At 51.3% G+C, this 27,330-nt stretch overlaps 5 protein-coding genes across 5 annotated transcripts; 2 read left to right on the plus strand and 3 right to left on the minus strand.

The window, feature by feature from the left end:
- Positions 1–5,026: 5,026 nt before the first annotated feature.
- On the plus strand, positions 5,027–6,911 carry SMAC4_02236 (uncharacterized protein). Its single transcript, XM_003350475.2, has 3 exons — positions 5,027–5,504; positions 5,614–6,484; positions 6,664–6,911. Exons 2-3 carry the CDS (start codon positions 6,312–6,314, stop codon positions 6,869–6,871), a joined length of 381 nt encoding a protein of 126 aa, XP_003350523.1. The 5' UTR covers positions 5,027–5,504; positions 5,614–6,311; the 3' UTR covers positions 6,872–6,911.
- Positions 6,912–7,266: 355 nt separating this feature from the next.
- SMAC4_02235 (uncharacterized protein) lies at positions 7,267–9,561 on the minus strand. The gene is made up of 2 exons (XM_003350474.2): positions 9,086–9,561; positions 7,267–8,931 (listed from the first exon to the last, which is right to left on the minus strand). The coding sequence occupies exons 1-2, from the start codon at positions 9,506–9,508 to the stop codon at positions 7,348–7,350; spliced, it is 2,007 nt and encodes a 668-aa protein (XP_003350522.1). The 5' UTR covers positions 9,509–9,561; the 3' UTR covers positions 7,267–7,347.
- Positions 9,562–10,014: 453 nt separating this feature from the next.
- On the plus strand, positions 10,015–12,354 carry SMAC4_02234 (uncharacterized protein). The gene is made up of 3 exons (XM_066089733.1): positions 10,015–11,093; positions 11,154–11,855; positions 11,913–12,354. Exons 1-3 carry the CDS (start codon positions 10,575–10,577, stop codon positions 12,048–12,050), a joined length of 1,359 nt encoding a protein of 452 aa, XP_065946915.1. The 5' UTR covers positions 10,015–10,574; the 3' UTR covers positions 12,051–12,354.
- Positions 12,355–13,153: 799 nt separating this feature from the next.
- On the minus strand, positions 13,154–16,662 carry SMAC4_02233 (uncharacterized protein). Its single transcript, XM_003350472.2, has 3 exons — positions 14,962–16,662; positions 14,387–14,862; positions 13,154–14,329 (listed from the first exon to the last, which is right to left on the minus strand). Exons 1-3 carry the CDS (start codon positions 14,978–14,980, stop codon positions 13,343–13,345), a joined length of 1,482 nt encoding a protein of 493 aa, XP_003350520.1. The 5' UTR covers positions 14,981–16,662; the 3' UTR covers positions 13,154–13,342.
- Positions 16,663–19,099: 2,437 nt separating this feature from the next.
- Positions 19,100–23,558, minus strand: SMAC4_02232 (uncharacterized protein; the record flags this gene model as incomplete). Its single annotated transcript, XM_003350471.2, has 2 exons — positions 19,100–22,648; positions 22,727–23,558. 2 exons carry the CDS (start codon positions 23,556–23,558, stop codon positions 20,163–20,165), a joined length of 3,318 nt encoding a protein of 1,105 aa, XP_003350519.1. The 3' UTR covers positions 19,100–20,162.
- Between the last annotated feature and the right edge of the window lie 3,772 nt (positions 23,559–27,330).

Here is a 27,330-nt window from a genome sequence, read left to right on the forward strand (position 1 = left end):
CCAGTACCTCAAAGCACCGTATCAGGTACCCAGGCGGTATCGACGTAACAGATATAAGACGGGGGGCCCGGGGCGGAGAGCGGGAAAGAGCCGTTGTTGTTAGGTACCCAGCCAAAAAGGGTCCAACTCTCACTTGCTCGGTTTAAACAATGAAGCGCGGTACTTGTAGATGTTGAGTCGCGATCATGTGTCGTGCTTTGGTCTCTATCTTCAGTCTCAAGTTGGGAACACGGGAAGAAGTCGAGATGGCAGTGACTTCCAGACAAACAGTGAGCGACGGGAGAGGGAATCGGACAGCAGCAAGAGAGAACCTCGATGGGCAGGGCAGGCCAGCAACCAGCCAGCTCCAGGTAGCAGCAGTGGTGAAGTGACAACAGCAGAGGGGGCAGCATCCCAAGCGACTTGCGAGTGACACCTGGGCTCGTGATGTGCAAGGGGGCTGGTCCGTGCAGGTGCACTGAAGTCATGCCTCGACATGGTGCGCACCAGTCGATGTAACTCGTGGGTACCCCTGCGCTTCCATTCAGGGCCTTTTCCCCAGCTCTTCCGCCCTTTCCAGAAGGAGTCAGGTGGGCCCGAGGTACGCGCACGGTACGAGGGCCCTGTTACGTAGCGAGTGGAGACGTCCGTCGCCGGCCCGCCATTGGCCACAACTCCCGACGCTAAAATGGCCTTGTCCTTCTGTGGTGATAAGACAGCTTGATAACATCACCGCTTGGAGGTGACACTGACACCTGCTTTCCGGCCTTTTTGCTTCTTTCTCTACGGGGAGGATGAAAGCTCGTATGGGCTTTGTGTTGTTGATCACATTTCGATTGTGATGACAACAACAACCAGCTTCGAGGTTGGTCCGCGTTATGCTGATGATGATGTTGCTGTCCCCTGTCAATTAGGTCTACCGCTTGTCTTGCGTCTTTGGACCAAATGCCCCGGATGGCTTGTGGATATCGAGGGGCCGGGCGTTCATCAAGGCATAGTAGCAGAATCACGTAGCAGACTGGGACAAAGTCGCAATCGATGCCCTGGACACGTTTTACCTCGAGCATCCATATTAGTTTTCCATCTTCTTTCCCATTCAAGTTGACGGTGATAGCCCGGCTCCCCGGTAGTGTCCCCAAGAGTCATCGGCAAGGACCCTCAGTTCAAGACTCCCGCTGCTTCTTGTAGACGGGGGCTTGGAATCGCCTTTATTGTTCCAAACAAAAGCGAGCAAATGCCCCTGCAATAACGTCGGACACTTCTCATTTCACAAAACAATCAACTACAAACAGTCATCGAACACTTGATCGCAACCACTGTGCGGGTTGTATGAGTATAGGATAAGTACCAGGACCTATAATGACCAGCCAACCGGAACCAAAGAATCTCAGGTAGCGAGTCCTACCTGTTTGGTTGAGCCACAGCCTGCATCAGAATGCGAGCGTGAACGACTTGCATGAAGCGGCCATTGAGCTTCTCCCGTCACGGCCCTGGAACATTGCCTTACGAGGTCAACACACGGACAAAAAAAATCAATATTTGACTTCTCTCATCACTTTCACAAGACAGTGTCCATTAACACTGACGGAACAAGCTGATTAATCGTTTCCGCGAGAGTTTGTCCTCAGATGTGGCAAGTCTTCGTGTTACACCAAAAGCACAAGAAGCACCCAGGCAACAACCCCGACAACGAAGCTCTGGAGCTCATGGTAATCTCAAACGCAGAATCCTGATTCTGCGGCGCGATAACCACAATGCTTGCTTGATAGTTAGCAGAGCACGCCATTACCCAAAATGGCTGTGCGATTTGGCTGTTGGCGCATCAGGTTGATCTTGCTCATCCTCGGCGGTCCTGATCGCCAGTTCCGACCAAAGAGAAAAGTACCAAGGCATTGTACGCGATATCTAGGCATCAGCTGCAGGTTCGCCTATCTATCAGGTTTAGGGACTGAATGGGCACCAGGAGTTTTCACTCTTTCTTGTCCGGTCATGGCGATCGAGATTCATCACACACACACCCCCTCCTCTGCAGTACAGCACAGTTTCCACGGCGTACCGCATTCGACCCTGTCGTCGACCCTGTCGTCGACCCTGTGCCTGGCTGGCTTGGCTGGACACGCAATGGGGCGCACATCCTACGGCAACGGACTTGGAAACACAAGCACAGAAGTAAAACCCCGGCCGCCTGTATGTATATATGTAGGTGGACGTATTCAACCTTCCTGTGCGAGTGTGGGTGAGGCTGTCGTGATACTGGCCAATCGCCAAGCTCGAAATGGAGCTCGATGTTGTTGATTGCTCTCTCTACTCTCTCTCTCTCTCTCTCTCTTTTTCAACGTGAAGACGTCGTCCACCCACCCACCAACTTCAACACCACCCTACAACAGCACGGACATATGCAAGGCAACGCATCCAGCACCCCTTATCTGGTGAATTTGGTATCGCTGTCCAATCATGATGTCAGGTGCAAGAGAAAGCATCGAAGACGGACGGATACTGGCTGGGTCGTGATCTTTGCGATATCGCTTTGTGGTTCCGGGCTCTCTGCCAACTTGATATATCCAAGTAGGTAACGGGCGAGCGTCCAGTCATTACAATGCGTCCAGGTATGGCGCTACACAGCACAAGAGTTTGGGGGGTGCGTCGGTTGTAACGTTTTAAAGTCTTGATAAACATTACCCCAGACTGCGCGAATATGGCATGTTCAAAATTTGACTGACCCTAGCCAGATGGACATGATGAATGGAGAAATGGAGCCAAACGAAACAATGGCGCCCAAACAAGAACAATGTTTGAACGACACGACATTGGACAAGCGGTTTCCCAGATCTCCCCATCTCCATTCCCCACGCGCTAAACCCTATCTGAGTGGTGTTAGGCAACCACCCCGGCCGCCACTTGCCAAAATTCAACATTAAACACCAATGATCATCAAAGTTTTCTTGTCCATAACATGCGCAGTCTTCCTTCTTTATTTTCGATATCATTTTCCCTTCAACGCAAACGCGCGGTTCCTATCTGCCATTTAGTAGTTCTGCCTTGCGATTCCCAGTTCTGCCCTGCCTGCTGCTCTCCTGCAGTGGCCTAGTGGCCTGCAACATCAACCATCGTTATGTGCGTCCTGCTTGACCCGCTTGGTTCGAATCCAACTTCACATCATCATCATCAAGCGCAACAATACCTACTCGTCAGCCTCGAATGCTCTGTATCATTAGGCTACACATTCGTAACGGAATGTACGAACTCGATAGGACAACAAAGGATGATGACATGTGGGGAAGGTTTGGGTCTGGAGCGTAGAGGTAGGGACCCCTACATGGAGTTTGGTGTAACCACCCATTCTGTTTGGCAACAGGCAGCCTACCTACCTACCCATCTCGTCCTCACATCCACTCCCCCACAGTTTGTGTTGTGTGCCAGCAAGCCAGCAAGCAACCCGCCATCTTGATTGTGACAAGGAGTATGGGGACAGGCAGATTCACTGTTTCCTTCCCGTCAGACCCCTTTCTGTGTTCATCGTTAAATGGTTTGGTGTGAATCCCATCACCGTCATCATCGTCAACAAGGAAAAACAACCACTCACAGAAACTCAAACACAAGTCAATGAAAACCGAACCATCATTGTCTCTTCCAATTACCATTCTTCATTCCCAGGATTCTTTAATCTTACTCGTCTCAATACCACTCAAGTTTCATGGTAGGTAGACGTCAAGTCCAACCCCAGACAACCCCGGGCCGGAACCTCGCAACAGCCCGATTCGTGAACCGCGATACCTTCTTGTCGGATGCGGATGAGGAAGTTCTAGAAAAGCCACTACCCGCCATGCCGCCGCCGCCGCCCATACCACTTCAGCCCAGCCTCACCAGCCACTCCACCGGGAACAAGGGAAAGCGGTGAGGGAACTTCGACAATCAGACCACTGAACTCCAAACGGCTGTGCGGGAACGAAGTCACAGAAATAAGGATGAGACTTTCAAGGCGTGAAGGTGAGGTGGGTGAGTGTATGAGGGAGGTGAACCTGTTCGCTGGAGCCATATGGTGTCAAGCATCGTCGTGTGTAGATAGGTACGTATGTACCGTACCTCAGCACCTCAGTCAGGTGCGTATGATGTGTGGTGCATGACGGCGCTGTACTTACCTCTGTATGTTTATGTTTAATGTTAAAAGGTACGGTCCATTCAAAATCAACACCCTTAACGTGACTGCACTCAAGAAGTGGTGCAGCTGTCTGGCATTACGACCATTTGTCAGGGGAGGTGACGATATGAGCTTACTCAGGGGCTTTAAGGGGTCCTATCAAGGCGTCACCTGTTATCTCTAGTTACCTCACATTCGAGGACGAATTGGTTAGTCGTGCTTCCGTAAGATATTTACATATCCTCTACCTTGACCTTCAACAGGCTTGAACAGAACAAGACCTTGTGTAGGTATTACAGACCGCACTCGGACCTGACATTAGGTTGGTACACACAACAAGCTCATTGGGCCAATCCATTTTCATGTATTGAACTGCGAGAAACTCCGCTGTCGGAGGGCTTGTAACGATGGTAACAACAGTTCCTTTATTCTTCATTTTGTGAATGGGTACCGTCAACATCAAAATAGGTGGTCATCAAGTTCCTTAAATTGAAAGTCAAGATAAGAAGCATACAATCTAACAAAGAACTCAGGCACAAAAGACATCCGTTGACAAATTACAATTCCTTCCACAAACGAACAAGGGTAGCGCAACAAGGATTCTGTAGCACAATGGACACAAGGGGCCATGCTCTGTAGACACTCGACAAAGACCAGCCGCTTTGGGCGGAGGGAATGCAAGGGATACTGGTGGTGATGGCTTCATGGCCTTTAGCCTGGTGGTTGATGTCGAGTTTATGATAATCACGCTGGGTGGTGGAAATCAACATATAAAGACTCGATTATCTCGGCGTTTTCTTAGCCTGTGAGGTCCCACCTTGATGGCTTGTCTGATGCCCCTTGGTTTGGTGGTTCGGAAACCAGACTGGATATTACCCGAACAGATTGGCTCAGATTGACATCCGGTCTCGGGAAGATGCGATTTAGATCCAAATATCGAAGTCGCGACTCAGACGGCCGGGTCGTTCCTTCCCCAAGCTGGCGCTTGGAGGGAGCACAAGAATGGAAAGACCGAGAAGGGCAAGTAGAGAAGAGCAAGCAGTTGAACTGCTCGGTCGTCCCTGCCTCGCCTGGAATACTTATCTTTGACACCGACTCGGGTCTTAGGGCAAGTCCTGTTACTCTTGCGTGCGCTCATATTTTAAAAGAACGCACACAAAAGATTCCCGACACCGAACCATGCGCAGCTTGGATACAGACTCGCTCACCATAACATCTTCAGCCATCTCAAGGACCATTATCAATCAACCGTTCTTCATCCGCCCTAACTGACTGAAACTCAATAACTCCAATTACCAATAAACGATGTCGTTCCAAGTGTGGTCCTCTGATCACCCGAATGAACATCCATGGGAAGAGAGGACACAATATCAAGACCGTTTAACAGGTAAGTTCCAACTTAGGATTGTCCTCTGCCTTTATATTTTTCTCGGCCCTCGAGTTTGCCTAAAGTATATTAAGGCATAATCATTCCAAATATTGGCTGACATGATCAGGGGGACGAGAGATTCATCGTTGCGCCACGACGACTTGACAAAGAAACTCGCAGTCCCGTGGTCAGTCAGGGGTTGGGTTTGATCAAAGCCGTGTCTGGTGTGTGACGTCTTTCAGTTTCTTCTCTTTGAACCTGCCCCTTGTCTAGTGACTCCCTTATTCCCATCCAGCAATTCAGTTTGTCTTCGTCGAGATGATTTTGCACCGTACCGCGCGGGTAAGGTCTTTCGAAGCCACCTTACTTTGTGACCCGCAACATTCCTCTATAACACCAAATCACACCCGATTCTCCTTCTTTCCATGAGCCCATCAAAGTAGACAAGTCCTCTGGACTTGTCGCTCTCTTGTAAAGACATGTTCTATTTCATGATATCGCCAACCACCATGAAATTACATGAGTATTCAGCCACACGAGGCGCCACATGCGAGCGTTTATTCATCACTTCTTTGGGAGATATAAAGAGACTTTGGCACTATATCCCACCCTGGCTTTTTCAACAGCTGGTTCTGTTACTCCTGCAAGTTTCTCCGATCAACGCCGTACAGTTCTTTCCACCGGCTACTCGAGACACTCGATTAGTTTGAGACACCCACTCGCGCACATTGAACATCAAACAACAACGACGACGACGTCGACAAAGCACCTATCCAGCATCGCGATATTGAATAAGCGCTTCAATAAGAACTCTTGACCTCTACGATGAGGTTTACCGTCAGCAATGTTCTTGTGGCCGCTGGCATCGTCGTCATAAGCGCCATCACAGGAAGAGTTTCAGCTCATCCTACCGATGATGATAAACTCATCCAGAGCATAGCGGCACGTCACGTACTGGAGGGGAGATTTGGTAATACGAAGAGTCAATGTAAATATTGGTATGTAACCCTTTTTTTTTTTTTTTTTTTTTTTTTCCTTTCCCATTCTGTTCGGCCCTCCACCACCCTCCCTTTCTCTATATACATACACCATATCATTTATCCTCCCTCTTACTAGCTTGCTATAGTCCATGCAGTCCACAAGCATGTCAGTCCACTAACCTAGAATTATCAAACAGGTCCGACCCCCGCAACTGCATCGACAACATCTGCCTGTGCGAAGACGGCAATATCTACGCGCTCAACCGGGAGAACATAAAGCACAATTTGCACGGGTGCGACCCGCCCAAGGACAGGTACCCTATGGGACCGTGCCAGCTGAAGGTGGCGTGCTGCGACGTGCCTACGTACCATGGGAATCAGGATGATAATCCTGTTTTGACGTGAGTTGGGAGGAAAACATCTGGAGAGGGGAGCAGAAGAGGAAGAGGGAACGGATGGTGGAGAAGGTGAGGAAAGGAAACATGAAGAAGGAAACAAAAGAAAGGCAAGGGAGGGAGGGAAGAGAGAAGACTGGAGGAGATACCCAGTGACCGTGAGAAGGTGTGTAAGATACCTAGAGAGAGGAATGATCTTGGGCTGGGTTATTTGTTTTCCAGATATTCTCGGCTGTTCCTCCATTTCGATGTACATATTTGTCAGACTTTCCTGTCAATTTTTTTTGACGGGAGCTTTTTTTCCTTTCTGTTTTCATTGTTACATTGCATTTACTTCCCTTCTACTATTGCGCAAGGTCTATCCCGGACGGTTATCATGGTTTCTTTTTTTCCTACTTTCTTTCCTAGTGAGACTACTTTTATAAACCCTTCAACTCACCCACCCTGCTCGCTCTCTCCAAACCTAACCCCTCAGACCACGACCTACTACGCAAACACCTTCCTCTTCACTTCCTCAACAGGCTCATAAACTCCGGTATCCCAAACAACCAACCTCCCCCTCCTTCTCCAATCCTCATTAAATGCTCCATTCCACGCACTCCACACCTTTTTCAATTCAACACCCAACTCCCTTCCCCTTTTGTCTTCTTCAAAGAACTTTCTCAACATCTCCTCAACCCCTTCAAACCCGATGATATACCTCGGAATTTCTTCCGGTCCTTGTCCACTTGCACTGCTACTCGTAAGACCATCACCACCCCACATCTCCTCCCTCAAAAATTCCACTCCATACAGCCCACCGTCACCCTCACCCTCTTCTTCTTCTTTCTCCGAGTTACGATAATAAAACCGATCCGCCTCATCCATATACTCCCGTCTCTCCAAACTTCCCGGCGCCGTATGCAAAGGCGGCTCGCAAGTCAACGCCCTGGCGCGCAAAGCAGGGTAGGCGAGGTGCGAGCGCCAGGGGGTGGAGTGGCAGGGGGTTAGGAAGAGGGCGAAGAGTTCTTGTTTTTGGGGGATCTCCTTGTTCAACGCAGAAGAAGAGGAGGAGGAGAATAAAGAGGAAGAGGAAGAGGAAGAGTCAAGGGAAAGTGACTCGGGGTGGATGCGCTCGAACTCGGTGCGGAGAAAGGTCATTACTGAGAGGGGCGCGGGTTGGTGGAAGATGGAGAGGTAGGTGGCTAGAAGGAGGTTGATGGATAAGAGGTTGGCGAGAGAGATTTTGTGGCGGAGGGTTACGGGGCCTGTTGTCGTTGTTGTTGTTGATGAGGTGGTAGTGGTGGAAGCGCCTTCGGTTGTTGTGGTGGTTGCCGCTATTGATGCTGCTTCTGGGACGGTGAAGAAATTCAAGACATAGGGGGCGGCCAGGATGTGAAGAATGGGGAGAAGAGGGTAGATGAAGCGGACTTCCTTGTGAGAGATGATGGAGAGAGTGCCGACCATGGACAAGACGGCGAAGGAAAGCGTCTTGAGGATGTTGGACTGGAGTGTCGTAAGGGTCTTGGAGGAAGAAGTGGCTTTGTACAGACCGACGAGCGCAAAGGGGAGGAAGGTAGTCGTGAGTAGAGGGATTCCCTGAGAGAGGTAGTAGTGCCATGGCATGTGGCCGTAGAAGACGGCGAGGGACTGAGAGATGTTGAAGTAGAGCCATTTGTAGGGCGGGAAGGTCCAGAAGCCAAAGTAGAGGCGGTCCGAGATGAGCGATACGGCGAGGACTGCACTACCACAGACCACGATCTCTTTGGCTAGAACAAACAATGTCGATCTCTTGATGGGAGACTCTCCATCAAGTGTCAACCGTGTGATGGCAAGGGTGAGGACTCCAAGCCAGATGAGCAAGTTCGTTGGGCGCAGCAAGACGGCCACGGCAGCAAGAATGAGTGAAGCTCGGAGGCTGCCCAGGTTGCCCTTGAGCTGCAGAGGCTCCTGTTTGTTGGATTTGGCATCCTGGAGAAGATCCCAGGGCCAGTAGTAGAGGGCGGCAATGGTCAAGGTAGTCTCAAAGGAGTTTGAAAAGGTCCTGGTGGAGCAATACCATTGCCAAGGGTTGAGAACGGTCATCCAGAGCTAGACACGGAAGTCAATGGGTTGTCCGATACGTATGATACATTGGCTTGTGACTTACAGCAGTCCATGGGATGTTGCTCTCATCTCCAAAGATGGAGGTTGCCAGTTGCCAAGTATAAAAGTCGCCCAAGGCAGCAAAGACAGACTGGATGACCTTGGGCAAGCCTTCGAGAACAAACGTCTCGAAAGCAGGAGGAAAAAGAGCGGACATCAACCAATGGGCAACCTTGTAGGCCACACCAAAGATGGCAGGATGGAGAGAGGAGCGAAGCTGATGTTGCCATTCCCAGGTCAACCAAGCACCGCTCTGATCTCCAAAGGCAATGTTCCATGCGGGTTCGAGAGCCTGGAAATACTCGTCTGGCTGGAAGAAGGTGCGGAGAATGATGGCATTGAGAAAGCGAAAGACGAAGAGCAAGGTGAGGACATCTTGGATCTGTGCAGAGACAACATGCCGGTGAGGTTTTGACAGTGGTACTGGAGGCACCAAAATGGGTGGTGTTTTTTGCGTCTTTACATCACCGGTATTACCTCTCTCAGCCTCGATGGGCTTTGAGGTGGCCGGTTTATTCGACATGTTTTAGTCTTGAAGTGTTGGGCTTGATGCCCTTGGGTGATGTTGAGGTCGACTGGGTAGTCCAGGTACTTCTGTCATCTGTAAATTGTTAAGGCATGTTCCAGGGGGCCGTAGAGGTCCTCATTTCGGCACTTGTCAGTTCTCGGAACCGCCAGCTGCCAGCTGCCTTGCTGACAGCCCCCGCGAAGCAGCTACCAGCCCTATCACGGGGCACGGTAATCAGCGGGGCATTGATTGGTTAGCGTCATGTTTATCGGAACCCCTCCGTGACAGCACCGATAATGGCGGGGGGTACCTTGCGGACTGGAGCCGCTCTTCCGTCATTGAGGGTCCGTCATTGAGGGTCCGTCTCCTTCTTGATATGAAATGGAGTGGAAACAGCAGTTGTCTTGTTAGTCATATCAGAGAATTGAAGTTCTGTTGTTGGAAATGAACTCGACTTCGACAGAAATGTGAAGATGCCTCCAACACAATGTAAAGCGGCTTCCTTCGGCTTGCATCCAGCACGGCGGATGTCCACGTGGAGGGGTTGGCGGATGTCATCTTCTGCACCTTCCCTTGTCTTTGATTCTGATGGCGAAGCAGTGGTGCGGACGTTTATCACTTAGGGGTCTAGTGCATGCCGCATCCTACCTATCCACGCCCACCTCTAAGCGAACATGCCGACAGTGTCTCGGAGGGCAATGGAGAGCAATGAATGGCGGCAAGTGTTAGTGTTACCCTTTGTCCGCGTTTGCATTACAAGACAAGTACTACCTTGCTCTACGTGTACCTTGCTCTACCTTGCTATACCTTGCTCTTGCTGACTTCCTTGCCTCAAAACTCCCTATTGTCTGTCTTCTCCTTGCTTCAAGTTGAACTTCTCTACTTCTCCAATTCTTCCAAGTTTTCTCTTCTTTGAATCATCCTCTTCTACGGCCATCTTCCCAGCTCCAAATTGGGTCCATCCATCAAGTTCAGACACTTCAATTGCTTCGACTTGAAATCTTCCATCCCGAGTCCTCCTACATCTTACACCTCTTCAGCCATACTGCCTGCCCACCGTTAATACCAAATCACAACCATCATGGCGCCACACGCTGATGCTCCTTCGAACGGCGGTTCTACCCTCTCGCTCGACCATCTCATCACCGGCTCGGACAAGTACCACGCTGCCGCGACCAACGTTGCTATTGCCGCTGAGAACGAGTATGCCGCCCACAACTACCACCCGCTCCCCGTCGTCTTTGCAAAGGCTCAGGGCGTTCATGTGTGGGATCCCGAGGGCAAGCACTACCTTGACTTCCTATCTGCCTACAGCGCTGTAAACCAAGGCCATTGCCACCCAGAGCTAGTCAAGGCCCTCACAGAGCAGGCTTCGCGCCTAACTTTGAGCTCCCGCGCTTTCCATAACGATGTCTTCCCCGTCTGGGCCGCCAAGGTCCGCTCCGTCTTTGGTTACGACATGGTGTTGCCCATGAATACTGGTGCCGAGGCGGTCGAGACAGCCATCAAGATTGCGAGAAAGTGGGCGTACAAGGTCAAGGGCGTGCCACATGATAAGGCCCTGGTTTTCAGCGCTGCTGACAACTTCCACGGCCGGACGGTACGTCATGTCTTAACCCCCAAGCTATTTACGCCGATATTCTGACTATAACTGCTACAGATGACGGCCATCTCCCTCTCCGTCGATCCCGAGTCGCGTGACAACTATGGTCCCTACGTACCCCAAATCGGCGCCGTTTCCCCCTCGACCGGCAAGGTCATCCGCTATAACAACATCGCCGATCTAGAAGAAGTGCTGGAGGCGCACGGAAAGGAGACCGCTGCCTTCATCGTGGAGCCCATACAGGGCGAGGCCGGTGTTGTTGTTCCCGACGACGACTACCTCCAGAAGGTCTCCGCGCTCTGCAAGAAGCACAACATCCTTTTCATCTGCGACGAGATCCAAACCGGCATTGCCCGCACCGGTCGCATGCTTTGCTCCGATTGGGCCAATGTCAAGCCTGATATCATTACCCTGGGCAAGGCCATTTCGGGCGGCATGTACCCCGTGAGCGCTGTCTTGGCCGATAAGGAGATCATGCTCGTTGTTGAGCCTGGTACTCACGGCTCCACATATGGCGGTAACCCACTGGGATGTGCGGTATCGCTGCGTGCGCTGGAGCTGGTAGAGGAAGAGGGCATGGTAGAAAATGCGGACAGACTCGGCAGAATCTTCAGAGAGGGTGTGGAGGCGTTCAAGTCCCCTATCGTACAGCTCGTGCGCGGAAAGGGATTGTTGAATGCTGTGGTTATTGATGAGTCTGCGGCTTCTGGGCGGACTGCCTGGGATCTGTGCATTCTGTTGAAGGAGAAGGGCGTTCTCGTGAGTACTTCCCATTCCTCTCGCATTGCTGATGAAGGTGCTAACTACAAAATCCAGGCGAAACCCACGCACGGCAACATTATCCGCTTCGCTCCTCCACTAGTCATCACCGAGGAGGAGCTACGGGGCGCCATCAAGACTATTGGAGAGGCCCTGCAGGAACTCCCAACAGTTAAGAAGTCCGAGGGACATTAAATGATGTTTGACAAGCATGGGGACGGCGTGTTGCATTTTCCACTCAGCACACACTGCTTTTGTTCTTGTACCCGGGCGCAAACTGGTTTTCTCTCTTCATTGTTCGAATACCCAGGGACTTACGAATACCAGACTGACCTATTTGATGAAATTTTGGGTATATCATTGATGTCCTACACGTTTTAACATCATCAGATTTTGGGAAAAGTCCATATATATACCACCACCATATAACATTAACGTATTTAATGAGGAAACAGACTGAAACGAAATCAATACCGAGTGTGTACACCCTGCCTCACACCTCCACAAGTCCTACCAAACACGAAAAAAAAAACCTCGTGGACATGCTACCTCGGAGAACTCGGCAACCGTCTACCCATTGATCAGGCTTTTACCAATCTTTCTGGAACATCGTGAACGTCTTGGTATATGGTAACCTTTTACAAGTGGACGTGGACGGAGGGGGAGTTCAGGAACATCGGGTCTGCCATGTCAGTTTAACTTCACACGTCACATATGTCACCTCTACTACTTCTTTTTCTATTTGCCAGCCATCACCTTCACTCTTCTTTCCTTTTTTCTTTTTCTTTTTTTCTCGCCATGTTCCCGAAGGGCACAGACAGACAGAACGCTGCAACTGCACAAGTGGAACATGTTACAGACATCAATCGGGACATCGGATATCGGACATGACGGACCATAAATGGACGGATGGGAGGACAAGATGGATGGGTGGGACGTGGGACATGGGACGATGATATCACGGGGTTGTGTCTGTGTCTTTCGGGGGTTTGATAATGCGCCGGAAACTGAATTTGAGTGGAACTTGTTCGTCTTGGGTGGTAGGTATGCTCCCTTCTTTTTGTCTGTCTGATATAAACCAATGTTGATGGATATTCAGCATGAAAGAAATGTCAAGAGAAAGTAACAGTGGGAACAAAAGTGAAGTTGAGGATAGGGAACAGATAGTACCTAGAGCGATTGACCGAGGATGAATGGGTAGGTACGTATATCATTAAAATTCGTCATTTAGTAGGCAAAACACCACCTAGAGCAGGTTTATAGCCTCAGTGGTATGTATGTATGTATAAGCCTTAGTTAGTATATATATATATACTCCCATAACAAAACAACAAACAAGTCATCATAACTAGAGGTATAAAAGTTTTAAAAAAAATAACAAAAGCCTGTTTATTCTCATGGTATCATTTCATTGCAAACAAAAACCCATTCCCTTTCCCATTCTCATGATTACTTTCAATTGCTCATTATCATCATCCACTCTTTCATCACAACATATACCTAAACTCGGGATTCAGATCCCCCAAATCCGCCTTCTCCTCCTCCGTCAGTCCGCCATCCCCCTGCATCTTGGCCCTTCTCTTATTCTCCATCGTCACGCTAATCGCATACATCAAGCACGCCAGCGCGCTCAAGCACGTAAAGCTCACGCAGATCGCGTACCCCGTGCGGTAGTGGTTCTTGGCGTCGCTGGCCACAAAGCTGTACGTGGCAATGATGCCGCCAATGTTGCCAAAAGCAATCTGCCACGCCGTGCCGATGGCCTTCCGGTGGTGGCCGCCCAGGTTCATGTTGAACCAGCACACGATGATGGGCATGGCTGAGTACGCGCCCATGGCGACCAGGAACAAAGCGCCGTATTGCGCGTTGACGTGCGCCGGGTCGTGCACAGTCATGAGCACAGCGAAACCGACGATCGCCACCACGATGCCGAGGATCGCAAACATGAAGCGGTGGCGCAGGTAGTCCGAGGCGACGGCGGTGACCATGGCGAAGCCGAAGGCGGCGGCCCAGGGCGGGACCGAGTGCAGCTGTGTCTGGATGGCGCTGTAGTTATAGGTGCCGATGATGGTGGGCGAGAAGTAAGCGTAGGAATAAGCGGGCACGATCAAACCGAGATACATGAAGCCGCCGAGCCAGATGCGGTGGTCGGTGAGCGCCTTGCCCACGTCTTTGAGGGTGATCTTGCGCTCGGCCGCCGAGTGGCCGTGGTCAGCCTGCAGCATCGCCTGGACGTACTCGCGCTCGGCGGGCTTGAGGAAGCGGGCCTGCTCGGGGAAGGCGGGGAAGGTGAAGAAGAAGACGATACCCGCCACGACGGTGACGACACCCTCGACGATGAAGATCCAGCGCCAGCCGCGGTAGCCTTGGAGGTGGTCCATCTTGCCGATGGCAGAGGCCAGGAGACCGCCGAAGGCACCCGCGAGCGAGGTGGAGGAGAAGAAGAGCGAGTACCGCTTCTGCGCGTCGGCGCGCTTGTACCACGAGGCCAGGAGAAAGAAGCAGCCGGGGAACATGGAGCACTCGAAGACGCCGAGGAAGAAACGGGTGGCGAGCAGGCCGCCGTAGTTCTTGACGAGACCCTGGAAGATGGAGACGAGACCGAAACCGACGCAGCAGACGGACAGCCAGACGCGGGGCGAGAACTTCTTGAGCAGGATGTTGCCGGGGATCTCGAGGATAATGTAGGGCACGAAGAAGATGGTCAGAGCCGTGTTGTATTCGACCTTCTCCAGCTTGAGATCGGACTCGAGGCCGAAGGAGCGGGCGTTTCCTATGTTGACGCGGTCCAAAAAGGCCAAGAGGTACAGGAAGATGATGAAGGGGATAATGTGTCGGTCGATCTTGCGCACGAGAGCCGCCTCGGTCATGCCCTCGGGAAGCGGGACAGGAACAACGGTCGTGGGGGAGTGCGGACTGACGTCGTAAGAGACGCGGCCGGCCTCGGCGCCTTTGTCGGAGCTGCTGAACCCTGAAGGGTCATGATGGGTCTTCTCCCCGAGGGAGACTGTGAGATTGTGTTAGAATACTTTCATGGTGTTTGTGTATGAAGGGGTGTGAAGGTGAGTGTGAGTAAGATGAGGAGGGGTGAGGATTATGAACTTACGGTCCTTGGTGTCGGACATGATATCTTGTCTTACAGCTTCTTCTGGTTCCCGAGCAGCACCCACCTAGAAGAAGGATAAAATATGAGGGGAGGGAAAGGGGGGAAGGTGGGGAAGAAGTGTTGGTTATAAAAAGCTGGAGAAGGGGAGGGAGGAGGAAAATCCGTGACGATCGGCCATGCAACGGGGACTCGAGGCTTAAATACTTGGGTAGGGGTCGGACGCGGTGTCAACATGTAAGGTATCGATCAAAGACGCAATGCGGGCGGACACGGCGGACGCCGGGGTGTCGGTCGGGGTCGGTGCAATGCATCAGTGCTGCATATGGTTGCATCTGTACAAACATGATGACATGGGGACTGAGGAAGGGTGCTGGACTCGAGTCATACACCCAAGCCGGCATCAAATGCCGCTTCTTTTGAAGTGTTCGATTTCACTAGATCTCTCGATAGCTCAACGTATAATTGGATGGGTGTGACCAACGAACGGTGCCTTTGGGGCGTGCGCCGGTGGATGGCCGGTGGTGATCGTCTTCGGAGTCGCCTCCACTATTTGTATCCCAATCCGTTGTCATTGTTAGGGTTCCCGGCCACCGACACGGACGACTTTCCAACCTGGGGTAATGCCCCTGTCACTTTGTCACTTGAGAGGTTGTCGCCCCTGGAGCTAACCACCACCGCCATCCATCTCCAATCCCAGCCTCTCTGCAACTTTGGTAGAGTTCAGCTCAATCGAGCTGATGCAAAAAGAAAGCCACTAGAAACGATCCGGACAACAGGAGAAGAAGAAGGGGTGTTCGAAGAGCCGCGGTCAATCTCTTCTTTCAGCTGAATGTTCAGTTAGTTGAACTGATATCGCCATCCATTTGCCCCCATTTCCATCACCCTTCTGTCCGGTAGACATGTTTCTTCCTTTTCCTCTTCACTTTCTGTCGAAGCCCTTGTTTTTTCCTGCACGTGTACGCATGTAGTGCAGAGTAAAGACGCAACGCAACCATTCCAATCCCAACTCCATCCTTCCATTTCATCATGATTGCTTCCACGGGAACGAACACCACAGAGCACAGCGTTCTCCCCCAGTGTTCCATATTTCTTCTTTTCTACTGTCTATCGCCCGCTCTGTTATACAGACACAGATACACACAAAGTAGTTTCGCAAGTGGAATCCCGTCTTGTACTCTTCACTCATTCTTTGTCTCGGGCCCGATTCGCCATTCTTGGGCATGGACGTTGTTCTTCTGACTCGCTCCATGCATTGCATTGCGCCTTGGCTTACATTTCCATCTAAACTTTATTAGGTAGGTCGATCCCCTTGGCTTGTCGGCCCTATCGCCTTGTGTAGTGTAGTGTCATGTAATGGAATTCTCGACAGAAGGGAATTGGTATTTTGGATTGTTTGTGTCATCGCGACGGGTCCGGGTCCAGGTCCGGTCTTGTTTAGGTTTTTAGCGTTGTTGGCAGCGGAGAGCGGTGGAGAAAACACCCCCAGAGCAAGGTCGTGATGGACACGGGCCCCGACGACGGCGGGATGGAGACCGGGACGGGGCCGGTGTGAGCTTGAGCTTCTTGCGGTGGAGATGGTGGAGAATGGGAGTTTGGGGAGTCACATTCGAAATGAAGTCTCACCCGGGGGGCATGGGGGAGGTGAGAGCGATCTCGGTCTCGAACCTGGCTCACCTTGGGGTGATGGTCGCCGGATATCGGTGAATGAATGCTACAGCTGCTGGAGTCATTAAAAAACACCCGTTTGAATTTACCGGATATCATCACCCACCCCACGCCAACCACACCTCCCGCCCGGGTCCCAAGCCGTCAAAGCCAAGAGGCAACTTCACGTTCGTTGCCGCAAAAGAACAGACGACCGACCAACGGTGCGTGCCCAGGCGTCCAGGCCAAAAAGCGTGGCAGAGTGCCACTTTCTTGGGCCGACCACCCCTACCCCGCGCCAAGCCCGAGGTTGGCGCTACAACCCTGGCACACAACCTGGTCTCTCCTCCAATCTGTATGTGATTTTGCGGGGAAAGAAGATGGGGTAAAAGATTTACGCTAGCCTTTCCCGGTTTGTTCTAGCGCAGACTTTGTCAACATCCTGCTTTGACTGGTCACGGTGTTGGGCTCCGAAATACGGAGTCCCGCTAGGAATCGAGGAGTTACAAGGAGTTTATGCCAACCTCCTGCGTTGTTGGTATTCTTCGAATGCCCCTTTTCGTGTGATTCATTAATGGTGATTTTTACACGAGCTCCATCTTTTGAAGAAATCTTTTGTGTGATGAAGCGGGAGTCATCATGGTGGATCTTCGACGAGATGGAAAATTCTTGATGACAGGATAGAGACTTTCGTCGTTATGTAGAACTCCGTTGATGGGACCTCCCGTTCGGCTTTCGGTTTCGTTATGCAGTCAGTCACTCTGCCAGATCGGCGATGATAGGTACTGTAGATTAAATCCCGATAAAGTACATCGTTCTGACGCTGCACGCTTTAAGTGTACCACCGCCACGAAACGACGGACGGCATGTGCGAAATTCCATTATCTTTGGTAGTATAGATTAAACGTGGTAAAGTAGTGTACGTAGTCTCGATTAACGTCGCCGCTCTTTTACAGCAGGATCATATCGAAACACACTACACTACCATCGATATCGAAAATCGAAAGACGGGATGTAACACAGGCACACGACGTTTCTTGCGGGAAAGACTGTAGCAACCGCAACCGCAACCGCACAGGTTGGTACACTACACATCCAAACTCAAAAATGACTTCTTGTTACATAGATGTTCTCGGATATCCATTACCGAAAACATATTTCCAAGCATTTTCCCCAACTTTCGCCAACGACTTGGCTTTTCTTGGTGCTCTTTCTTTCTGGTGGTAAGGAAGCGGGAGGCGGAATCAAGCAACAGCCAACGAACGGGAGCGGCTGAGTGATGGATGGGAAGAAAAGGAACGGTTGGAGACGGGACAGAGTCATGCACGCCACTAACTTAAGCCCGCCCATTCCGCTGTCAAGCAAGATCCGAGAAGTTCAGCTCGGAATGGTGCCGCGCTAAGACAACCCAACCGCCGCTGAGAGCCTCAACCGCTCAACGTACTCCCTCAAGATCCAAGAAAGCCAAGCAAGCAAGCTGTGCTGGCGTGGGTGGTTACTTGTTTAACCTCCTTCGTTGATTCCAGGAGAAGTGTCAGTAAGTCAGTTGATATGGAGCTTTGAACAAGTACATCTTATCAAACCCATCACGTCGTATTCAGAGTATTCAGAGTAATCAGAGTATTCAAAACTTCTGTTGCATTCACATGTACTGCTCTCCTTTTTTCAACTTTTCAACATCCATACCTACCTTAGTTCCAAGTCCCCAGACCAAGTACACGTACGAAACGGTTTACTTACCTACCTACCTGCCTACCTACCGTACCAGTCCCCTCGAACTCCCACTCGGACACGCACTCGGGACTCGGTACTAACTAATTAGCTAACTAACTATAAAGTCTAGAATAACCTTTCACAAGCTGATCGACGGACCTACTATGTACACTAAAACCAAAACTAGAAAGTTTCCGGGGCCCCGCAAATTCTATCCATTCGGTACGTACTTCAAAAAAAAAAAAAAAAAAAAAAAAAAAAAAAAAAAGAGCTTATGCACACTAACTACTGTACGCTCGTTAGAGTGGAGTCTAGAACTAGAACTTGGCCAGACTCACGCGGTTTTCTTTATAATAATTGTGATGGCAGCCTTGCAGTTGTGCCTCTCGACTGCCATCACAACTATATAAGACCACTTGAGCGACCGAATTGCCAGCTTCGGTTACTTGTATCCTTTTGGAACATAGCCTAGTGATGTAGTGGTCCGCCAGCGCCGTGACAATAATCGTCAGCACTTTAATATTACAAACCAGGTTGAATCGGGTTCTACTAATGTAGTGTATATAAGTATATATAAGTGTGGTGTGTGGAAGGTAAAGTGTTTGTGGAGATGGATGTGTAGAACTAGTGTACTGGATAGTGTATGCGTGTAGAGAGGAAGAAGTAGCTATGCTCGAGCTATGTACAACTACAAAGCTCGTCTTTGCAGATCATCAATGAACTTTGATCTGATCTGGTCCCAGCTGTACGGGAACTCCTTACACTACATCACTCGCGTTGCGTCGGTGCCATTAGGTACACACATATCTGGTTGTATAGCCATGAAACAATGAAGATCTTTCCCGCACGTGCTTAGTGACACGCGTTTGGCACTTGGGAATAGGCCCTTGATACAGGCACATGGGTAGACAGGTACTAAGCAGAGGTAGGTACATTTTTGCAATCAATTTTTACACTTTACCAGTATATGTTCAATCCTACATGGATGGAAAAAAAAGGGGCTAGTGAAGGCGACCGTCGAAGAAGAAGAAGAAGTAGTATAAGAAGTGATCCATCCCCTACACTTAAGGCCTAATCTTTTTGGTAGACAAACGTGTAAAGAACAAGAAAGGAAATCGTCATCCAATTTCGTGAATTCGTTAATTTTGTGTATCATCTTGGTTTCCCTCCCCCACAGTCCCGTCCCAATGACCGATCGAACATGTTTGTTATATGTTGTGTGTTTCTGTGACTGCCAACTCTTCCCACTATGCAGACGAAAAACATGGGAGGACAAATAAGCCCAAAGCTGATGGCCGTGTATGTATGATTTGTTGTTGTGGGATTCCAAGGCGAGGAGAATACGGACGGGGTGTGAGCGCTACCATAAATGGTTGGTTGTAGTAGGTGGTTGTTGAGTTTGTCGCTGATGATGCTTGACTAATTCAGGCCGCCCCAAGAGACAGACCAAGAGTTCTAATACAGATTTCCCTTTGTGTGTTGTTATATGCTTTCCAACATGTAACAAGCAGAACGATATCCCCGAGTCTAGAAACAACGCTTCAAACAGGTAAACAGACGCTTGAACTCTCTTCTCTTCAGTTGATCTCGCTCGTCACGAGGTGTAGTAGGGACAAACACAGTCTTATTTGGGTATCTCTGGATGGAGGGCATCCGCGCAACAAGTCCTCGACGGGGCCGCTCTTCTTGTGCTGGAAAAGCAGCAGAAAACAGGAAATCCGAGACAAACTAACTTAGACATTAAAACGTGGTGGTAGGGTGTGTGGTCGGCCACAAGACGGTTATGGTTGGCTTGAACAGTGGTAGGATATTGTGCCCTGTTCATTGGGCTCGCATCGGTTGTGTTACTCATCTAGGTCCATGTGCCTTGAAGGAGTGGGGATGGGTGCTTGAGTGGGAATCGGCGCTTGAGCGGGCACGGGTGCTTCAGTCGGCTGTTCCGGGATTTGCGGAAGGGGCTCTGGCGACAATTGGGGCTGTGACTGATGTACCGAAACCTGTTGGGGTTGAAAATGTTGCAACTGAGGCTGCTCCGGCTGGACACTGGGCTGTGCTGGAAGTGTCTGCGCGACGAGTTGCACCTCTACCGACTGCTCGGTCTGGTAAAGTGCTGGTGGTTGCTGAGCCTGCGCCGGCTGGGGTTGAGTTTGCTGGAAGCTTTGGGGAGAAGACTGGATAGAGCTCTGTGAATTTCCCGGTCCTGGTTCCCGCGGGGGCAGCGGTGGCATCGGGATATGCTCATCGCTATACCCCCTCTCGCTCCCGTTGTTCATCTCCCGCTTCGTGTCGATGCTCTTGCGAATTCGCTCCCCAATGGATGCCGATCTACCATCATGTGCCGGTGGCGACTTGTTCCTTCTCTGTTCCGCAGTCTCCCTATGTTCGCGGTACTTGTTTTTCAACCAGTCGGCAATGTTTGACTTGCGATATTCACTACTTTTGTCCCAGTCCCTATCTCGGTCGCGGTCTCTGCCTTCTCTGGTTCCGTCGCTCATCATCGAACGGTCATCGAGGCTACTCATCATGCCCGCGTCAGAAACATCCCCACTCATGCTCGCCCGGGGTCTTTGATTATGGAAATAGCCAGAGCTGCCTACAGAACTGTTGCTCCCCTCAGCCTGCGAGTTCGAACCCAGCATGCGTGGGGAGATGGGAGGCTGGCTGAAGTTTGGAGGAGAATGCAAGGATATGCTGTCCTCCTTCTTCCGCGAGAGGCGCCACCGCCTTCTCTTATCCCTATCCGGGGATGCCACCTCTGGGCTAGCAAAACTAGCCGTCGTTTGCGTCTCGACTTGGTCGGGATCAGACATGTCGTTATAAGATGTGACCGAAGTGGGCGGAGACTCTCGTAGCTTCAGTTGTGTTTCAGGGGCGTTGTTGGGATTCAACATGGTGGAGGGCGCCGAAGGTGCTTGGGACGCCCTCGGCGTAGAGTCCGAAGGGGAAGGCGCAGTTTGTCCGCTAGACACTACCGCATCAAGGTTTCCGGGCAAGGGTGGGACCATTTCCATGGGGTTGGTAGCTTCAACGGCCGGCGAAGCTGCTGCTGAACGAGGGAGCGATATCGTCGAGCTATGAGCACTATAATGACCACCGGCGCCGGGCATCTTTTTCCTCAGCTTGTTAGGCTGTCGAAGTTCATTTTCCCCAGTGGGCGCTCTCTGGAAGATACTTGGTATGTTCGGCATGCGACGTTCCTTGGAGGGGGCTGCGGCCTCAGCACTGGGGTCCAGCAACTTTTCTTGACTCCTAGCAGCTTGGACAGATTGACTGGGTAGCAAACTCGAAGGAGCCGTGGACGTGGTTATCGAGGGTACCGAAGATTCTTCGGGGGGTGTAACGACCTCGTAAACAACCGCTGGCGCTGGTGGCAGTACTGTCGGTGTAGGAGGCGTAACCTCGGGAACTGACGGCGGATGAACCGGTGTCAAGGGACCGACTGGAGAATTCGACACATCATGCCGATGCGCAAACCTTCCGGGAGGCACGCGAGGTGATCGTTTCGATGGCAGGGTGTTACTCCGGCCTAAGCCTCCCGTGGGCGTTGAAGTTAACGCAGGGCTTCCCGGGCTGGGCGCACCATTCGAAGCAAGAGAACGCCTTGAAGATGTCGACTTGTTCCTCCTAATCATGCCTTCTTTGGAAACACTCTCGGCTCCGGCGCTGGCATTCGATGCTGTACGGTTCACTCCAGACTGGTAGTTTTTAGGTGTCCCTGGCGCGTTGACGGTTGGCGTCCCCTTCTGGACTTCCTGAACCGTCCTCTCGTCGGCCGCTGTACCCTGCATGCCGATGAGGAAATGATCTTGGTTTTCGATGAGAAAGATAATGACACATTGGTTGAGACGATATTCCTCGGGTGCCATAGCGTGGGCCGGATGCGACAGCATGCCTGGCTGGAAAATAGCAGCCAAGTTCTGCGAATTCATGCGGTTGATGTCGGACTTGGCGGCAAAGACGGCAAGCAAATCGAGGATATAAAGCATCAGCTGACGATTGAGTGGCGGCAGCTCGGTAATCAGCTGCTGATATCTGATGATGGCGGCGTCCATATCGAAATTCTCGACGAATTGGGGGCCATCAGTGTCGCCGGCGGCCTGCCTGGTGGCCCCTTTCAACGGTTTTCGAAATTCTTCATACAATTCCAGGGGGACCACCGGTTCCGGGAGGTCGTTGAGGTAGCGACGGAGGACGTTGGCGGCATCGTGGACTGTGTATCCATCCCACACCAACCCCTTGCCATAGCGGTCTGGCGAGTCGAAAATCGTTTTGAGTTCCTTTATCCTTTTCTCTGACCCACTGAGACGAAAGATGCCCTCCACATCGGTTGCTTGGATGAAAAGTTAGGACTCTCCAAAAGTATGCCACGAGATGGAAGGGGGGAGGAAGGGGATGATTTTATACGAACCCTTTTCCTTCAAGAAGACACCGCATTTGGCAACTACAATGGGGACGTAACCGTAGATGTAGCTCTTCCCGTTTTCGTCGACAAGGGATATGGCAACATTGGCGTACTTGATGCTATCGCGAAGGGGGACGCCAAAGATACCTTTGGGCGGTTCTGGTACTACTGATTTGGTTTTAGCGGGGTCTTGTACTGGCCACGATCCATCTTCGCCAGTACATCTTCTACTAAGACGCCAATTGAGGAAGCGGGCAAGAGTCTCTAGTTGAAGGGGCTTCTCATAAAAGAGAGCGCCAGTGGACATCCGATTCAAGCTCACACTTGTTGGCTGAGATCGGGCATCCGCTCGGGCTGCGATGAGGACCTCCTGCGCAACTATCTCCTGCAAGAGGGCCACAGCTTCCGGAAGGTCGCTGAGGCAGCCTTCCATGTCCTCCGCAAATAACGATGTTGATCGGTAGGGTTTAGATCTAGTGAACGGGGTGGCTATACCGTGTGCTTCCTGATGCTTCGAGGGTAGCTTGAAGCCCTTCCACCACGACTTGAGGTCTCGCTTTGAGGGGGGTGGAGGTTGCGGGTGGTGCGCAAAGGCGTTGTAGGGATTGTATGCTCGATGATGCGGCTGCGACAGCGACTGGGTATGCGAATGCGAATACGCCTGGGCTTGGGCCTGGGCCTGAGCCTGGGCCACTTGATTATGGGCCTGGACCTGCGCTTGTGCCTGCGTCTGCGCCTGCGTCTGAGTATGCGACTGCAACTGGGAGGATGTTGGAGGCGGTGGTGGAGGGACGTGGGCGGGCGCGACGGGCGCGGCGGCGGTAGCGGCGGACGTCATGGCGGGCGACGGTAATGACGGTGACCGTATGACGGAGGAGGAGGAGGAGGGATGGCGGGCGTGGCGACGGGACGGGACGGTGCCGAATCAGTCGGGTGCCGGAGAGGCAAACGCTGAGGAGGCGGTCGACAGTCACCCGCGCGTGGCAGAAAAAGATGACAAAACCGGACGAACGTTGTGGACTCGAACTCGCAGGACTGGGAGACGATGACGGCTTGGGGGGAGGATGTTGAGCAACCGGGGGGATGCGCGTGGGGCAGCCGAGGCGAGCACAAGATGGGAGGATGCAGGCTTGTCGAATGGAACTGTCAAGCTAAAAAGTCTGTGCAGCAGTAACAGCAGCACAAACAGCGTCTGGCAAGCGGTTGCAGACGGTGCTATGTAGCAGCAGCAGAGGAATGTGGTACCTTGCTGTCCTGTATGTCAAGGTCGAGGTCAATGTTGTAAGAAGGACGGGAGGTTGTCTGGCTGCGACGCGATGGCAGCTTGGAGTGCTGTAGTGGACGCTGACGACGGGCCGGATAGTGGTGGCAGTGGATATTGGACCCATGCAACTAGGTTGAAATGCACCGCACGGGTAGACGGGGGCGGCTGGCGGCAATGGGACCCTGTCTGGTCCTGTCGGCTGTCCTGCCTGTCTGGCTGGTCTTGTCCCTTGTCTCTTGACCAGACCAGTCTTGGTTCTGGGTGCTATCCTATCCTGTTCCTGTCGGTTCCTGTTCCTGTTCCTGTTCCTGTTCCTGCTCGCCCACTTCCTTGGCCAGGCTGCTCTGAAGTGGAGGACCTGGGCACTGGAAGCCAGGGGGCTAGCGAGCTGAAGGCCTTTTTAGTAGGGCGCGGATCGTCGCAATGGCTGAAAAAGGAGAAGGGAAACCCGGTTGTCGAAGGGCCTTCAACCTGGTCGCAAAGCTGTTTGCTCTGAGGCTCTTGCTCAAGAAATGACCGAAGCTACCGTATAGGGCGCCGGGAGAAAGGGGGGAGGGGATCTCGCGGGGGATCTAGCTCATTGCCGGGGCGACCGGGGAGGAGTCTTTGCTTTCGTCTCGTCTGAGTCTGTTTTCGTCCTGTTTAGGGTACCCTTCTCCCTGTATAGTGACGGAATAGTGCTTGTAACACTGCTGGCGGAGGTGGGTGGCCGATCTGTTTGGCGGCAGGGAGAGTAGCGGGGGTAACTCGACGACGTTGTATGTCGTTTCAATGCATCGCGTTCAAAAACTGAACAACGAAAGGAGTAAAAATTAAAAGATGGCCGGGTCCTTGACAGAAGCTGTGGCTGTTGCTTCCACTTTCCTCAAAACTGAGAAAGCGATTTTGGGAAAGAGCAACAGGGGATCAATGGCTTCTCCGGGGACTTTGCAGACTGTGTGGATACTTTTTCAGGCACACTGTATGGCAGTGCCGCAATGCACCATACTTACTTACCTTCCACAGAGGCCGGTCCCTTTTCCTGCAGCATCTACCTCCCTCCAATTGCCCTTGAATATCATAATACAGTTACCTCTGTCTTAAAGTTCAATATTGACATTGAGGCAGAACAAGAAACAGAAAAACGTTCAAGTCTCTTGATATCTATCTGTTACCGTTGAGGGTTTCACACCGACACCTGAGGCTGAAATTATCCAGGATAGCCAGTCTTGCAATCTGTCGGAGGCTTCAACGTCTTTTGCTGTAGAAGCAGCTGTCTCCTGGCAGCATGTTGTCTTGACCTCTGATATCCCAAGGGACCCCTCAAGATGGTTTCATACTTTCTCAACCACCGGTTTAGGGTTCTACATATGCTGCTTAGGGATAGGTACTGTAAGGTAGTCTATTGACAACTAGGGTAGAGGTCTAGATTCAGATGCTGCCATGATTGGAAGTCATAAACATCTCCAACCTTCTCGGCATTCGGCCCGCGGCTCTTCAGTACCGGCATGACCGCAGAGAACTGGGACCATTGTCTTGGATGTTTGACTGCTTAATCTTTGTTAGCCATCGGCATTTACAAAAAGATGGCTGGTGTTTCCCTCCCAAGTCCGGGTACATCCACCCTTTTAACCCATTTTCAGATCCACCATAGCCGTTTTTGACTTTATCCAGAGTTCCACTAGACAAAGTTACAAGACTTTCACTTAATTACAATATGTATGTCTCTGTGGCAGTCTTCACCTGTAAGAATTGGACATTGTGTGAAAAGTTTGGTGCACAATTGGGACTGTGTTTGACAAGAGGAAAATGACGTAGCTCAGCGTGAAGGTACCAAGTCCAGTGTTTATTTTCTCCTGCAGCGGCGGGCAATAAACGGTGACTCGGTGCAGTGCGCAGCACGCAGCAGGTGTGACCGGCGTACAGATATCGTTCTTTCCGTTGTACTGGACAACGTTTTGGGTTCGAAATATTTCCTTTACAACTCAGCCGGTGTGGAGGGAATACTTTTTCAAGACCATGGATGTTGGCTTCACTTTTTGCTTTCCAACCTCTCTATTCAACAGCAGCCCAGCCACCACAATGCCCTGAAAAATCCACTTTGAACCGTCAGGTGCTGGAAAAATCCCAACTGGATTTCGCTATGCCAATCCATTTCCAAATATAGCACACAGTGTACTTAGGTACGACGCTTCCCCCCCCCCCCCCCCCCCCCCCCCAGCAGCCAGGCAATTAGATCCCTTGCTCTCACACCGAACTCCATCTCCAACAACTACGGTACATTACATAGAAAGGTCAACTCTGGTCATTACGCGACACCACAACGAACACCCAACGAAGCTCTCCAAAAGGACACGAATAGTAAAGCAGCAAAGACGAAACAAGCTTTTGCGTCGTCGTCACTTTTGCCTCCATCCAAGAAAGGAAAGATGCCCAACGCTCTTCGTTGGTGGCTGCTCACCTGACTGGTCAGAAAGGGTCCACAATGGTGCCCAGAGATGCACACAATACAACACCCCCATCTGTCCATAACTTGACCCGGGAAAGCTTTCTGAAGCCGCGATCGTCTCTGATCGCCCAGCTTGGGACCGCAGCCGGTGTTGAAAGTCCAGAACACACTTTCCCCGTAGTATACAGTCGCGTGGTAGGTTTCCGGAAGGCTTCAACGCACATCATTTCCTGGCACGCCCCCTTCCGGAAACCAAAAAAACCCTACATTCACTAGTATACTTTTTCTCCAGACTTCGGGAGGGGGGAACTAGAACCAAAGAGCGTCCCATTGCAGCTTCACGGACAATACAATATGTATGTGTTTTGGTCTGCAGAGAGATGGTGAGACAAGCGAAACATGCTCATGTGGCCAGAAGGAACTTCCCCTCACTTCTCGCCAAAGACCAAGCAAGAATGGCGGTTGTTAGACATGTCATGCGCCACACCCTCCTCGGCAAGAGGTGGAAAATAGTAATGGATCAGAAAATAGCTTCGCTTCGCCGCCAGGTTTTGTAGTCACCGCGTTCCACTGTGCGAGAAGTCTACAAAGTTTTCAGCAAGTGAACCCATCATCCCAACATCTCTGCTTCATAGCCTCGAAGCCTAGAATACCGGTTCATACTTGGCTCATTGTACACTACCTATTCTCACCGCTTGATGAAGCAAAGTCTTCCCGAGCCGCCTACCTTGTAGTGTAGGTGTAGGTGTTGCGTTTCCCCTTACCCGACCGATCCATTTGTTTTTTGGCGCAAAATTATGAACTCCACCTAGAGCCTCCAATCTGTGATTATAGATGGAAGTGATGTGATGCAGGATGTCAAAACCACACAATGAGTGAACACCCAAAACAAAACAAAAAAGTCCACTTTAAAATGCC

The sequence above is a fragment of the Sordaria macrospora genome, chromosome 4 (genome assembly GCF_033870435.1).
Source record: "Sordaria macrospora chromosome 4, complete sequence".
Classification (NCBI taxonomy): Eukaryota; Fungi; Ascomycota; class Sordariomycetes; order Sordariales; family Sordariaceae; genus Sordaria; species Sordaria macrospora.

What these genes read in the sequence shown, in the direction of transcription:
- SMAC4_02236 (XM_003350475.2), top strand. Translation starts at nt 6,312, where the DNA reads ATGAGGTTTACCGTCAGCAATGTTCTTGTGGCCGCTGGCATCGTCGTC. An exon ending in AAGAGTCAATGTAAATATTG is followed by an intron (nt 6,485 to 6,663) that starts GTATGTAACCCT and finishes ATTATCAAACAG; the next exon opens with GTCCGACCCCCGCAACTGCA.
- SMAC4_02234 (XM_066089733.1), top strand. Translation starts at nt 10,575, where the DNA reads ATGGCGCCACACGCTGATGCTCCTTCGAACGGCGGTTCTACCCTCTCG. An exon ending in ACAACTTCCACGGCCGGACG is followed by an intron (nt 11,094 to 11,153) that starts GTACGTCATGTC and finishes TAACTGCTACAG; the next exon opens with ATGACGGCCATCTCCCTCTC. An exon ending in TGAAGGAGAAGGGCGTTCTC is followed by an intron (nt 11,856 to 11,912) that starts GTGAGTACTTCC and finishes TACAAAATCCAG; the next exon opens with GCGAAACCCACGCACGGCAA.
- SMAC4_02235 (XM_003350474.2), bottom strand. Translation starts at nt 9,508, where the DNA reads ATGTCGAATAAACCGGCCACCTCAAAGCCCATCGAGGCTGAGAGAGGT. An exon ending in TTCTCGAAGGCTTGCCCAAG is followed by an intron (nt 8,932 to 9,085) that starts GTCATCCAGTCT and finishes TTCCGTGTCTAG; the next exon opens with CTCTGGATGACCGTTCTCAA.
- SMAC4_02233 (XM_003350472.2), bottom strand. An exon ending in CCACCCGTTTCTTCCTCGGC is followed by an intron (nt 14,330 to 14,386) that starts GTCTTCGAGTGC and finishes TCGTGGTACAAG; the next exon opens with CGCGCCGACGCGCAGAAGCG.